The following is a 15,549-nucleotide window of genomic DNA, read 5'->3' on the forward strand; positions in this document are numbered from 1 at the left end:
CCGCCCTACCGATCACGAAATTCGATAATGTCGCTAAAGATAGCATCGCCGTATGTCGTTTTGTGCTGCTTTACAACGTTCGCTACTGTTAAAAAAACAATTGTTGTTGTTAATGTTGCCTCAACTACTATCCAAGATTTAATCTCTGAAACGATGCGCATGCATACACATTAGTAGCCTCACGTCCTATCTCGCGACTGCATAAAGATTACAAAAAAAAAAAAAAAAAAAAAAAAAGTAAAAGAGCGAAGGACGAGGGGCTACGGTGTCGCTTTCCGCGTCACCGGTAGTACCCAGTTTTTTTTAACTGCCAATACGATGACGCAACCTCAAAGGAATCATGGCCTCCGTACTCTGATCTATCTGATTTGTGGCTTTAATTCACTTACTTTAGCCAACTTCTGATCAAGCTTGGTAAGAGGATGTTGTTGTTGGTATCACCGCGTATTGCTAAACGATCTGTTTTTATTCTCCATTGCACCTAATGTTTCATTATCGATCCTCGTACGACGATTACTCTGACGCGTCTATAATGTCACTTCGCAACGCTCGAGAACTCTGCGCTCTCAACAAACCTAGAAAGTTTCATCCAAGATAGGGCACTGGATACATGTCGATTAGAAGACAGGACTTTTTTTTTTTTAGAAAAACAGAAATGGGTCACTGTCTAAATTACGATTATCTCGGAGCGCAATGTCAATTATTAGAGTTAATTACGCTAATTTTAGCAAAGAAAATAAATACAACGTCTCTGGACACCACGGCTGTAGCTCACACGAGTGTAGTGCATGTGTCTGTATGAAAATATTAAAAGAAAAAAAAAAACTATAATTATTAGATAAAAAAAAAAAAACTATAATTCTGCCAGCGTCGCCGTAAAGCATGCGAAAAAAAAAAAAAAGCTAGGGCATTGCTTCGAACGACACACATCTGACACGAGGATAGTAGGGAACGCGTCGAATAATCGTCCGGTCTATCCGAGTTGCATGAGCGCCTGTATTTTATTAGGGGAAGTAAGCATAGATTTGGATACTTTGTCCAACTCGTCGTGGTGTCGTATGCACCATATCACACCATCCTGCTAATATCTATCTAACGGTAGCCTATCAATTATTGGGAAAGCCATGAATTTACTGCACTGCCCGTTGATGCTTTTCTTCGAAAATTTCGACATAGTCACCAGCAGTAGCAAAATGACTTTATGTGCATATACGTACTTGTATATCTATAAAAGATTATTAACTATTGTGCCGTACGATAGCACCGAAAATATTATTGCACAGGCCGCAGCATGTATAATAAGCTATATCGCATGCGCATGTAGGTATTCATGGGTGAATGCGTGTGAGTGGATGCGGAAGGCAATAGTCGTACATGTATCACGAACAGAAATATCTGTGCATATATATCTATAAAAAGGGGCCAGGTATATGGATAGGTTGGTGAGGAGAGTGGGAGAGAGAGATTAATTACTAAAGACGTAGCATTAACTATCTTCCAAAGGCCTAGCTGTATATCATCCAATAGAAATCGGTCGTGGCCGAGATAAACGTAGACTGCCTTTTTGTTTGTGGCTGGATATTCTTGAAAATAACTTTAGCCGAAAAGTTTGCAACAGCAACAATGTCTCTGACCAACCGCAGGGTAGCAGTTAACAACAGCAGTAGTTAGACGTCCGAGAATATAGGCCTTTTTTTATGTGCACATCTCTGCTATAAACATGGCGTTCAGTTCAAACAGTTTGCCGAAGGCCGCTCATAATAAGTGTCAAATGAAGATTCATCGCTAAAATGACCTGCTGCCGTCACGAATCGTATTTGTACGCTGCCGTACCTAACGTCGTTTTCAGCCAGACGGAGTGACACGGCCTATCCTGCAGTAACTTCGGCCTTAAGCAGCAGCGACGCTAAGTGATAGAGAGATGAAGACCTGAGTGCAAGACAATCCGAAATGATTATTCTTGTTGACGACATGAACGTTGCTGGCGGGGTTCCCTTTCAGCCAAAAGGAATCCATCGTTTGAAAATGACCAATTGATCGGGAGGCAGTTGCTTTTGATGATCCTTGATGGACGTGCGAAATTTCGTTGCAATTATATCCCGAAAACCACCCAATAACTTTTGTTTTCTTACTGTATATTTTCTCGCCTTTTTCTGTTTTTGTTTCGTGTCTTGATAGCAAAAACCAATAAAGATATCGATCGGCAGTCGAGTAATAAACGCTTCCGAGGTTCAGCGACCACACGGAATAATGATAATGTTATGGCCGGACGAATGCGAGAGCGCTGATGTCTGTCTCCTGCGTACAATCTACGCGTCCTTTCTGCAGAGCGGAAGGAAGAAAGAGAGGGCCAACTAATCGAGGAAGTACGAGAAAAAAACTAAGGACAAAATAGTGGTAGTACATAGATATGGATAGGTAAGGGAAAGAGCGTAACGGCGTAGAAAACGTGAGAAATTGCAAATGTGTGTATCCTATACCAGTGGGAAAAAAAAACGCAGCTTGTCGCCATAGCCAAAGAAGATTTATTTTCATTAAATGATTTGATGTCCGTCAATACGCACACACAGAGATGCACACTCTGTACAATATATGGCGTGCGCTCTCCTGCGTTGAAGACCTTCCTGAGTGGCTAACTCATAGATGATGTTTAAAGCTTATGGGACAAATACTATAGGGATATCATTGGCAGTTACGAGAAGATAGTTCAGTGTATCAAAAGGTGCGTAGTTCTAAGATCGGATCGAGCTCTTCAAATAATAAATAAATGGAACAATCGTTGCGTCCGTTTTCGAATCTCACTGAACCTGAACGACGTCACTGAAATTTTTCGTATAGCCTGTCAACCTTCTTGTAGACATTTCTAGAAACCTTAAGTTAGTCGCTCTTGACAAAATTAAATGATGCCGTTCATGACTCTTGTAATTGTCGGGCCCAACGTTACAAATTTTCAGAGATAAATGTCGAAATTAAACGGTTTTACATCGTTTTGAGAGATTTCTTCCATCCATGAGAGATTTCTGCCTCAGTCAACTAGCGCTGTTCTCTGTCATATATATTACCAACTCGACGAACAGGTTTGAACGCGGCCTTTGCTTCTAATTTTTTATTCACACTGCGGTTGACAAACCGTGGACAGCTCACGCTCAGGCGGCAGGCATCCTTGTCAGTAACACTCAAACGACCTCCTTTATCCTTAATCTCGTTGTTGTCGGATGTTGTCAAGATTTTTGTTGCATGGCTACATCCTCGAAGCGAACGAACACGGCTCAAGGTGTCACTTCCAATGTAACTAACGCTCAAAAAACTACTCCACCCCGACGAAGAAATGATCCCTCTCGTTTTGCAGTCATCGTCCACCGCAGAGACGTGTCAGCTTTTATTGGTTAAATTGTAGTCGGAAAACTTCAAACGTACATTGTTTGCTCTCAACAGGCGCTGCTGCCCCCAACGTCAGTGAAGCCCCTCAACATCAACTTCAACGAGCAAGGTTAGGCGAGGTGAGCTGGATGTCGGCGAATCGTCAGTCGTTGAGCCTGTAGCGTGGTTGTCGGTAACGTGAAATTTCAGGGAAGGAACTTTTGTCGGCTACTTGTGTGCTGTTATGCCTAAGGATTATTATTGAAGACTCAACGAAGGTACAAGACACTTGAATAGCAACGGCAATAATGCCAGGAGCGGCGGCAGCCAGTAGAGACAACATCAACAACAGATTGAAGCACATACAGCTTGACACATCGACGCGTGCATAGTGACACAAAGGCATACATACCTATATAGGTAGATCTACAATTCTGTACATGACATAATGCCACACATTGAGGCGATGAGGGAGTTGTCTTCGTCTGGCGTCGGATCGGGTCTGTAATGGTGTCGAACTGAAAAAATATAAAAATTGACGCCCGTTTCTGTTGATCTACAGAAGGAGGACAGCTGGTCGATATGAAGTTTATCAAGCAAAAGCGATGTCACCTTTTTCGGCCCGTAGCAGAGGCGGCGAATTTGGCTATCGTCAACGGCACTAATAGGCTGTCTTTTACGGTTCTCAACATATAACAGTTTCGTTCCGTTGATGCTTGTTACAGAAGGGCCCGTATGAACTCAATGAAAGAATGATGAAATGATCAGTCACGCAATCGTCGTAAAAAAAAGATGAATAAAACGGTTCATTATTCGGTTCGGAAACTGGCTTGAGCTTAATAAATTATGAGCACTAATTGTTCAAAGATAAGTAGTGCTGACTCGTCCTAAGGAGTCGTGAAATCCTTGAAGTTCTTTTTCAAGGAAACGCAACCGCATACTGTGCAGGTTTACCCAGATCACTTATAGCGCATCTAACCTGTAATTGTGTTTACTTTATTAGTTACGTTTTGATCTGTCGTAATGAATACACAAACTGCCACCACCACTGTTATTCCCTAGGGCTGGATAAAAGGGGATCTGTGTGCTTAAGCCTTGCGCAGTCTCAGTAGGCGTTACCGTCTCTTTTGTGGCTCATATGCTTCTTGCCTATATATTGATTAGTAAGAATTAAGTAACGTTTTGAACTTCGCATCGTTTCAATGGATTCAAGCATCCTAACATACAGATGAGAATTACTTGTATTACGTCCTAAGTAGATATAATAATTTTCTCCTTTCTATGTCATTAGAACTTCAGAAGTTAATCCCAATACAACCCATTCATATATATCTACGATAGTATATTTGAGTTTGGCAAAGTACAGCGTATCACATTAATAGGAACGACAAATGACGCAATGCTTCGTTTATCTTTCTCTCCGAAAGAGAATAGATTTCCATTTATAATGAGCGTAAATTATGTTCTTTTTAATTTGGGACAGTTTATTAATAGTGTTCACGCACTGTAGTAATAGAACCCCATCGCGCCCGCTGGGTTTCTACGAAATGCCTAATTTTGACGCACGTCATAGGATGCTGCTCGTGACATTTTTGCAGCAGAGCCATTAGCGCTGTTGGCTTTTCTCTCCAGGTATATAATCCTGTCCCATCTGGTCCTCAAATGAAGGCAGCAAAAGTTTTAAAATCACCGATGATGACCAAGTGCCGGCGAAAAGTGCCTTTACTGTTGGCCTTTTTTCGACCTCGTTTTTCCATCATGACAATGAAATCAAATATCCCTGAGTATCTCCAAATACGGGATCAAATGATGTCTTTTCTATTTCTTAGCTACAATCATAGATTTGCATCAAATTGGTGTACAACAACATTACCGAATTTCACTAGGCAGTACCGCCTCCTTCTCAACTCCGTGCAACCCTGATGTCCACTGTGACGCCTAAAGAAATAAGTAACATTTTTATTTTCGCCTAAGCTTCCGCTTCACCCTACAGGTCCTAGGTCAGGCTGCATCGAGGCCGGATGCTACATGGCGGTCGAGGTATTGTCCTTGATCGCTGCTGCCGCTGATGTTCGTTCGTAAGCTGTATTCCTTGGTGGCCTGATTCCAAGCACAACATTCGGCCTGGAGTGATCGTCGTGCCACACGCCGTATGATTGCTGTGGCTAACAGCCACTGATTAAACGTTGACGTCGTTGCATGAACGTGAACATCGTTGCTCGTACCCTATGAGACCTATATAAGCCAACGGTTGTTGCTATCCAATAACTGAAATCATTGATTATTAACTGTGCCATAGCAACCAAAAAACGGTCAATGATTAAAGAAACTAACTCGTCATCTTCATACAGAGAGCGAAAAGTAGGGGACGCGTGCTATATAAATGAGCACGGTACACATAATCAGTAGTGTGAGTCGGATGTACCTTCGCATTTTGCTACGAATTCACAATACCTTATTCTGTGAAGATACTATACTATTACTAGATAGCTTTAAATCTGCTGCTTTTTTTTCGCAGAATATATAGGGAGTCGTACATGACTTCTGGAAGTCTGCGAAGCTTCATGAAAACTATACGTCAAACTACTATGATTAACGTTAGCAATACGTAATGTACTCTAACAAAACGACAGGGCACGGGGACTATATGTAGCCATACGCGTTAGCTTAATTTTTATTACTTCCATCACAGTGTCTTTGAACTTGATGCAGATGTGATGACCACTGAAGATAGTTCTGAAGACCGCTTTATCCAATTTGTCTATATATATATATATATATATAGACACGTAAATAACTAAATTAATGACTCAGCCAGCTGAGAGCATTGTAGGTGGATGGAAATGAAGCACAGTTCTTTGACATCGCCGGTAGGTAATTTAAGTGTCGCTATTAGACTCGCAAGAAGCCTCACTTAAATTTAAGTCTTCGCTTATGTTCTTACACGGACGCCTGAACGCACTTGTTTTAGTTAGACTGGCCCTTTTTTCATGTTTATACGGTTTTGCTCGCTGCGATACGAATTGTTCGTTAAAAGCAGATTAAATTAGCAAAGTGCGTGGACGAGTACGCCTGCCACGAAACTTCGACGGATGCTACGGCTGTGTTGATAGCTTCTGTTTTTAGACGAAGGTCCTTGTTTCCGCCCCATGTCCTGTGTAGCCATAATCTATCACTGCAAGAGCAGGTGCTGGCCAGTCTTGTTACAAAGGCTAAGGACCCAACGCATTGAGTGAGAATGGAACAAGAAACTATAGGAGTAACGAACATTAACAAAAGACAGAGGAGCTCCGCGCACGGACGAATAGAACGAAAACTCAATTACGTTGTTAATTACCTGTACTGCAGATAAGTAGAGTCATCGAGACGCTACTCTACGATGGTCCAATGCTCATCAACGAGTTGACAACGCCTCTAGTCGAACGACACACACCGATAATGAGCGAAAGTTGCTGCGGAAAAATAAAGAACCGATTTTTTTTTCCACATCATCGAATGAGGCCAGCTAACATGTGACCTCGCTTGTTGAAACAGTCTAAGTACTTATAAATCTTGATTTTTACTTAGTTTGTTGATTTTCAAGGGATCAACACAATGAAAAATCAAGTACGCACCAGTTTCCTTAGTTGTTTTAAATTTTTCGAACTTTATTTACTATTTGGCTTTATAGCTCTGCTCTGTATTTTGTCCACGTAGTACAATAGATCGTCGCCATACGCTTTAGTTCCTGCTTTCCTTTTTTCGTATAGATTTCGATTTTGCCAGGTCTGTATGATTTTCCTCCTTCTAGTTATGATAAATATGATTCGACTCATCACTTGTAGAAACTATATACATGATATGTACATGGTAGTTGAAGGAGGATGAGGTCACAGTAGCGGTGAGCGTTTCATACTTTTTTTCCATATCCATTTTTCAACAAATGCAAAAAGTCTAGATTGCATCGTAATGGAGTTGACAATTTCATTCGTTCATCATACAGCCGAACTCCACCCAGGACAGTCAAAAAACAGATACTGGCCTTGGCAAGTACTCCCAGTGTCAAGGCAGTGGACAAAGCAAATAACGTCAAAAAAAAGACATTCCGAAAGCTCTCCGCAACCATTCGAATAAGTTAATATTCTATACTAAATGTATATATGCATGTATGCGTCTGTTTGTAGCCAGATTATAATACATTATATATCATCCGAGCTTTTGTTTAAGTTGAGGTTTAGGAAGACGAACGGAGAAAGGTCAGATGCGGCGGCCTAAGGTGCCGTAGCCGGCATCTCGTGTTGCCTAAACTTCTGCTAAGGTTCTGGCTGCCGAAAAGAACAAGTGGGTTTCTTTGTTTGTACGACACGGATATCTGTTTGCGTCGTCGTCGTAGCCACCGACAGCGGCGGCCACAGGAGTGACTCGCTGTTTCGACTTGTTTGCGATCAATATGAACGGTAGTCTCAATGAAGAACGGCACAGTTATAGCTACGTCGTCCTTCGTAGAAGTTAGTTGAATGCCTTCGCGAATTCTACCAAGAGAGACAAATAGCACGTTTAACGTTTAGCGTGTATGTATACTATGCCCGAGCGTACTGCTCTTTCATTCCTGGAGTAGCCAAACGTAGTAAAAGAAAAGAAACTCCAGACTCATTCAAAGCTACGATAAGATGAAGATGCGCGCACCCCGTTCCGGGCCTCCGAAATGTTTCAGCGACGTCAAATGTAGCAAAACTCGTTTCTGTCTTCCGTCTACTATATGCAGAATACGAAGGAAACAGAGAAGCGGTTTTGACAATGAGATCGAACCTAAACATAGTATAGCAGCACAATGCCTTTAGTCTCAATTTACTGTGAAATTTACGATGACCACTTTAGGTTAGGACAGGTTTGTATTATATATAGTAGAATCATTTCGACAAAGAGGCAAAGTAGATCCGAGTGCCTGTTATAATGCTGCGATATATATAGATACCAAGAAATATGGTTATACACATGGCTAGAATACAGTGTGTGTGCAGATAAGGCTAATTAATCCGAACGAACTTGATGCACAATTGCACACATTTTGTTGTGCTTTAGCTCATTTCGGAGTACGACCCTAAAAATAGGACCTCAAATTTTGGGTTTTTTTTTCTCTATCCATCACTCAGATTTGTCACCTGCATCTCTAGCTAACATTCACGCATACAACAATAGTTTTTCGTGTTATATATATATATATATATATATATATATATATATATATACACACACACACACATATATGTATATATGGTTCCTAGGTATGAATGTAATTTCTATTATAATTATGTCAGGAGTACTATTATATACAACATCGTCTAAAGCGTTCATTCATACTAAAAATTACCGATCTGCTTCTATAGAGTTGTAGAGCAGAGCCGATGTGTTTCTGTTTTCCTGTCTGCAACTAGTACTTGTCTATATTAATTACCATTAGTTAGTAAGAAGTAGCAAAGAAAAGAGCACCCTAAAAGTAAATGTTCCTAGTTTTACGTCCACCTCTATCGTCAATCATGGATGGTCCTGATGCTTTAAATTAAAGATACTATAATTTATGCGACTCCACTGATTCATAATTTTTATCGTTTTTTGTGTCTGCGTCTTGCAGAGATGGGCAAAGTGCAATAAATTTTAACCGAAGCTCTTCTCAAAATACTTTTTTTCAGAAATATTCGGGTAACTTTGAAAATTCGAAGCTGATTTTACGCTATATATCGGACGCCGTTGCCCCTGGTTAACATTGTAATGAATCGTTTCTCATAGACTATTTGCGAATACGGCACGGTAACCATGAAACGTCAGCTTTTAGGTTGCTCACATTATATATGTTCTTTTGACTAATGGTCGGTGCACGCACGTCTCTAACAATGTTTTTTCAACTACGTCGTCACTAGCTGTCTGAGGCTCATTTGCTAGGAGCAGGCGATTCCGGAGGAGAGGAGCATACGTCGATGGGGGGGCTTGCGGAGCGATTGACGCGTCCCGGGTGGGAGACGCCATTCTGGGCAACCAAAGCGGCGCTTCCACCACTATGAACGTTTTGTACAGTTGCCGCAGCAGCAACTAATGAGCCAACAGGTTGAGGTCTGGCGCCTGCTGCAGGCAACTGATGGCGCGAATGTACCTGGTACGAAGCGAACCTCGGATCGCCAGTTGTGAACGGTGGACTTTCACGCGTCTGTTGCTGCTGCTGTTGTTGTTGTTGTTGTTGTTGGTTTGCGGTTGCTTGTAGGAGGGCGGCCATCCTTAGGGCGTAGATCTGATGTTGTTGGGCGGCCGCCATCTCGGGATTAGCAACAGCGGCGGTGGCGGTGGCGGCGGCGGCGGCGGCAGCTGCAGCTGCGGAGGCAGCTGCACCCATAACCGGCATTCCGGTCATTCCGGACAGGCCACCTATGCCAGCTGCTAGCGTTGCTTGCGGTCCGAATAGTGCCATCTGTTGAGCATATGTTGCCATCTGCTGAAGATAGGCGGCAGGGTCGGCCTGCGACAGGAGCTCTTGAGGGAGGGCTGCTAAGGCCGCAGGGTCAGCCATAAGCCGGCTGAATGGATTGTCACCGAGAAGAGGGTTTCCAATAGGGTCCGTATCGAAATCCGTTAAACGAGTCGAGTCGCGAAATCCTTTGGCAAAAGGATTCGAGTCAATCTTGAGCTTAGTGATAAGCTGGTTCTGGTAAGCGGTTACAGCCGTGAACGTTGTTTCGGAAAAGACGAAGGTTGCGCACTCTTCATCAGCTACATTACCGATTGGAGCGTTGGATGCCGACGCGCGTCTACGAACGAGGTGGATACGCGGCTGATACTTGTGCATCGAGTTGAGCACGATCTATTGTTGAAAGAGAAGCATGGTATGAGCAACAGAAAAACAAATGCAGTTAGATCGCGTGCCCAGTGAACATATCATACCCTTTTATTTTCTCACAGGTACGTGCTCAAACTCATAGTACACATATAACACAGCGGAGTGAGTTCTCGACATTTGACACGCCGAAAAATTTACTACCCTAGCACACATTGGTGTGTGATATTCGGCTGTGGCGACAAAGATGGGGGCGAGGTGCGAAGTAAAAAGAAGTCTTTAATGTGTGAGTGTATGTGTATCTATGCTACCGATGTGCTTAGAGCGGCGTCCCCGCATATCCGCCTAAGCGTGTAAGCTAATTCGTTGGACGTTCAATGTGAGAGACATCGACAGGTCAACTCCCCGGCGCAACAATCGTCGCCGCGACCGCTGCTTGGCCTTCGAGTTAACCCAACACGATAGGAAACCGTTTGTTCGCCCGCAGTTGAAGCCGCAGTCACTTCCCTAGAGTGTCTACAACTGGCTATTTTGCCGTACGTTGTTATATGGCTCCTCGCTATTCTTCGATTGCCACCGCAGGGCCGCGAGGCCGACGCGAAACATATTGTCGTCGCTCGATATATCGACAGATAGTGGCGGTCGTACCAGTAAAACGAACGCGTCAGGATTTATGAGCGCCAAGTAGATCGGTGTGGTCTCACGTGTAGCCTACTCCAGCGTGTGGGGGTACTGGAACTGGCAATGACATATACACAAACATACACACACACAATAATGACTGGATGGGTATCAGTGACGTTTGTTCCGAAAGGTCTAAGGCCACGCCTAGCGAAGACGGCAAGTGACCGTCGCCACTCATGAAATCCTTGTCTACTAATAGTAGTCAGCCGAATCGAACATTTAGTCGAATCTGGCCTGCTACGGCAGTAGATCATACGCTATAAGGTGAACTCAACGCACAGTGTGACCCGTGTCAAACAGAAGCCGTGTCGATCGTCGACTCTATTGTATGCGTGTGTAATGAAGAGATGTTGATGGCAGGGTAGAAAAATGGGAGATGTAAGCACATGGCACACACAGAGACATACAGCATTCAATACTACTTGTGGATAAGGTGCCGAAACGAACGCGAGCGCAACGCCAATTGGCAATGAAAACTAACAAATGGATACCTTTTTAACTGATAAACGTTCCCCGGGTCGATCAGGCTGGTCTGCAGAACGCAGAAATTGATAGGAACAATATAAGCGTTTACAATAGTTTAAGTATGGAAGGCATGCGTCAATTCAATGCACATGCCAAACAAAGTCAACATGTTTTATCTAACCTTTTCTTAAAACGTCGTTAGTGAATTAATAGCAGACGTGCAACGCTATGCCTCGACAAAGCGATCGAATAACATTGTCTATTATTAGCAGCCGCTCGGTGCGTAGACAGTACTTACATGTCCGTGTTTGTCCAATTCGTTGTTGGTAAGTTTGACCTTTTCGAAGGAGACGACCTGCTTTCGTAGTTGATCGGCAGCGTACGGGGAGTCGGGATGCTGATAAAGACGGTTCGGCGAAGGTGGATCAGCTTTGCCCGCAACCAGCCAGCACGAACGATGGTACGCGTACCGGTAACGCTTGTTGTCGCACGGAACTATATCTAGTAGCACGTGGAACCGATGCTCCGTTGAGACCGCCGGCAAGCCGCTGAACGACACACGGACTGTTGGGAACATTCTCCTAGAACCGAAACGCGCAAGCCGCGTGAATGAAAGCAATCAGTACTCACAAATTATTATAGTTGTTATATAAACTAATGATCTGTCTAGCAGGATAATTGAAATATACGAATTTCTCCAGATCGAGACCCGGATCGATTTTACTAAAAGAGCAAGCTATCAGGAATGACTGTGTCCGAATTCGACGCGACAGGTTAAGAAAGAAGTTTAAGTACATCAATAAGCTTGTTATGGTGATGCTAGCTACCGATCAGGTAATACAATTGAGCTTTGCTCAGCTAATGATTACCCTGCTCCTCATTTTCGATAACAAACGACGTCTTTGCCAATTGGCAACCTTCCGCTAATTTGTTAAATTGCCAATTCAGACTGCCATTGGCCACCAAGCTAAGTCCACTGTTATACAGCGGCAAGATACAGCTAAATACGATAAAATATAAACACAACACGAGAGAAGCGGTTCTATGCTTCGTGTCGATAGCACTAACAGCTGGCCTGCTTACTTCTTAAACCCTGTACGTTTCTTGCATCCTCAGCCGCGCTTGCCCTTGTCCTGTGTCCTCACGCTGCCGACTACATTTAACAGCTCGTAGAGTGTCGTCTTTTCGCATATCCAGTTGCTCGCCCCCAGACGTTATTTTACTCATCGCTTCGTTTTGATCACTCTGTCGCCTGGTGAGCTCTAGCTATACTGATTTGTTCTTTTATAGTCATCGCCTGGTCGTGAGTTCTACCTTCTTGAGCGACCGCTTCTATATATGTCTATATGTGTACTTCTAGATCTTATTAAGTAGAATGTTTTTTTCTCCTCTTACTGTAGCTGTACGTACGACTTGTTATTATGATTGTCCTGGTTGTATCGCCAGTGATAGACCCATTTAGTCAGTAGGGCGTTTGAGAAACCATAAAGGCGTTATTGTGTTGCTGTTGTGCCTCTGAGTAAGGATGTAACCGCTGATTGTACTCGCGATTAGTCGTCGGATCGTGGAAGAACTTCGGCTGTTGCTGCCCTCTGCTCTGACAGAAGCGGTAGTGCATGTTTGGGGAGTCGGTGTCGTAGGGGCACCGCTGCTACCGTTACCAAGTAGCTGTTGCCCCTGCCACTCATGCCGATGTTGCGGCCAGGTCTTAATAGGGCCAAGCGTATTATTATCAAGCCTCTAAGCCACCTTCTGAGTTCTTTCTCAAAAGCAAAAAGTCACATTGGTCCCCACTGGCACCTCCATTGCTAACGTTGCTGTGAGTCAGCGTCGTCTCGACTGCCGCCTCCGCCGACAAATGCTGCTTCTGCTCGCTCTGTTGCGATGGTTTGTTGTCCGCTAGTTGTCGCTACTGCCGCTGCAAGTAACGCCGCGTTATTGTTGGTCCTTAGTTGGCAATAAAATGTTAACCGCCACTTACGTCTTTCTTTTTTCGTTTGCTGCTGCTGCTGCTGTTGTTGTTGATTCGATAAGTGTCACTCTCACAGCTTGGAGCCTATCTGTTAACTCTCCCGCGCACTCATCTAGATGCTGCGCACTGTCGCAGATGCCATGGCCGTCGACAAACTGACGGCATCGTAGACACTCGGATATGAGAGCAGCAGGCACTACCACCAGAGAGAAGTAGCAGCGGTGGCAGCAGTAGACGAGTAGTGGTAGTAGTACTGACAAAGCAGCAAATCTGTAAATTTATATTTTATATATAGTCTCTACTACTACGAGTAGCAAACACTCGAACCTCGGTGGCCAGCGCCGAAAGGACCAGCGGTTGCCGCCGCTCTCTCGCGGACACTTTGCTCGCTCATGGGTATCGACGTATACATATGTGGCGACTACAGGTAGCCTGAACTGAAATTCCCCTGCGATAGACAGACAGACGGACGGATGGACGGACGGACGGACGGACGGACGGACGGATAAATCGACCGCGCATAGTTTTCTACGAGTGTTGGTGTGTGTGTACGCACATGTATATGTACATCCATACGTTTCGAAGCAACCGAAGACATCGCGCGCACATTTCGGCGTTTGGCCATCACATTCGTGCGCGGTTGCTTTCAAATCGGCATTTGACTCCTGGCATTTTCAGCCTGTCGACGTCCCGCGGTGCGGCAGCAGCAGCGACCGAAGGAACTCGCGCAATAAACAGGAGCGAACCGAGCAATGGCTCAACGACGACACCAACAACGGCGGCCATAACAGTCATAGCAGCGGTCAGGCAACATAAGGAGTAACCAGCTACAAAAAAGACAGCAACAGCGACAAGAATAGTACTAAACGAGAAGGATATGGGACAAAACGAGAAATCGTACGACAAATGGGCTGCCTCAGCGGCGGGTGGCAGTCGGACGGACAGATGAACGACACGAGACGTTAAACATCTCCAACATGACCGAGCGTACGACGACAACAACGTTAACAACAACAACAACAACAACGATGACAGCGCCGACAATGACAACACATGGGCGTTGTCGCTAAATGTGTTGTCATTGCTTCTAAGTTAAGTTGAATTATACCGAATAGCATCTTAGCGAGATGTTTACCTTCCTTTATTTATATGAGTAGGCTTCAGGATGAAGAGGGCAAAGAAAGATTTAGGGAACACCGGGTGCGTGGGGTGTCAGCCTAAGGAAGGTCGACCTGAACTCAGCGGAGAAAATGGACCCCTACAACAAGAAGAAGTGTCAACGTTGTGCGTAGATACACCCACTTACCTATTTTCAATCGAGCATGAAATATGCCACTGAAAAAGATTAATGACAAGGCTGAAACAGAGGAAGAGACTCAATAACGTCAAAACGTTTCGGACGTCACCCATTGTGCAGCACTTTACGCTATGCGTTTAGCATGCGGATACAAGTGAACGGCAATCACTGGCCTGTTTCTGTCCTTTTTGTTTAATTCACAGACTATGAAAAGAACGAATCCAGTGTCGAGTTCATTTCACATAGAAAATTCTATGAATTATATACCAATTGGCTAGCTAATCAGGTGTCCCTATTGATCCTCGACAGTTTTTCCTATGACATAATCTGCCGAAATGACAATCCTGCTGCTGCCGCCCTCTTCCGCCGTATGCCGACGACTTCTGCTTGAGACTCAGCAGCATTGGACGTCTTACTGTACTAATACATGTATGTATTGGTCGCAATAAATATAAATAAAATGAACAGATTTGTCAACAATCAACAGAGGATTCTATCAAAGTTAGGCAGATTGAGAACACGTCAAGCCAATGGAGAACGGCCAGGCCACAAACACTGGTAATCGTTGCTGCTGTTCTGTTAATAACGAATCTCTCTAGCTTACCAGTGTGTACCACGCTCAATTGTCTGGACGCTGGTGAGGCAGGACAAATTTTACATCTACTTTTTCGGTAATTGACAGTATATGCACGAGCGCTTCCCCGAACCAAACGGCCTGTACGGCCGGCAGAAGGACTTTGTCGTGATTTAATTTCTCGCTTTTGTTCTTTTGTCTTTCCCCAACAGGCGTTAATTTGAAGTTTCACAAGGCTCTCGAGCAACATTGTAAAGAGGTTATCGCGTGAGAGGAAATTCCGTTTCTCTTCGAGACATTTCTACGCTCGTTGAACGGTCAATCACTGCCTGAATGATCCACGTCTGGCGTTCGGGTGACCGAGGGTCTCTGTCATTGTCCTTTCGCAGGGAATA

The 15,549-nt window shown here is 44.1% G+C and overlaps 1 protein-coding gene across 1 annotated transcript in view; it reads right to left on the reverse strand.

Annotated features, from left to right (window-relative positions):
• Positions 1–6,845: 6,845 nt before the first annotated feature.
• The window catches only part of LOC111247475 (uncharacterized), a 54,162-nt gene continuing 45,458 nt past the window's right edge, over positions 6,846–15,549 (reverse strand). The window contains exons 3-4 of the mRNA XM_022798416.2: positions 11,610–11,892; positions 6,846–10,189 (exon numbers count right to left, since the gene is read on the reverse strand). Of these exons, the coding sequence (XP_022654151.1) occupies positions 9,269–10,189; positions 11,610–11,892 (1,204 nt within the window). The 3' untranslated portion in view covers positions 6,846–9,268. The remainder of the gene's footprint in view (positions 10,190–11,609; positions 11,893–15,549) is intronic.

This window comes from Varroa destructor, unplaced genomic scaffold (assembly GCF_002443255.2).
Source record: "Varroa destructor unplaced genomic scaffold, Vdes_3.0 BEIS01000003.1, whole genome shotgun sequence".
Classification (NCBI taxonomy): Eukaryota; Metazoa; Arthropoda; class Arachnida; order Mesostigmata; family Varroidae; genus Varroa; species Varroa destructor.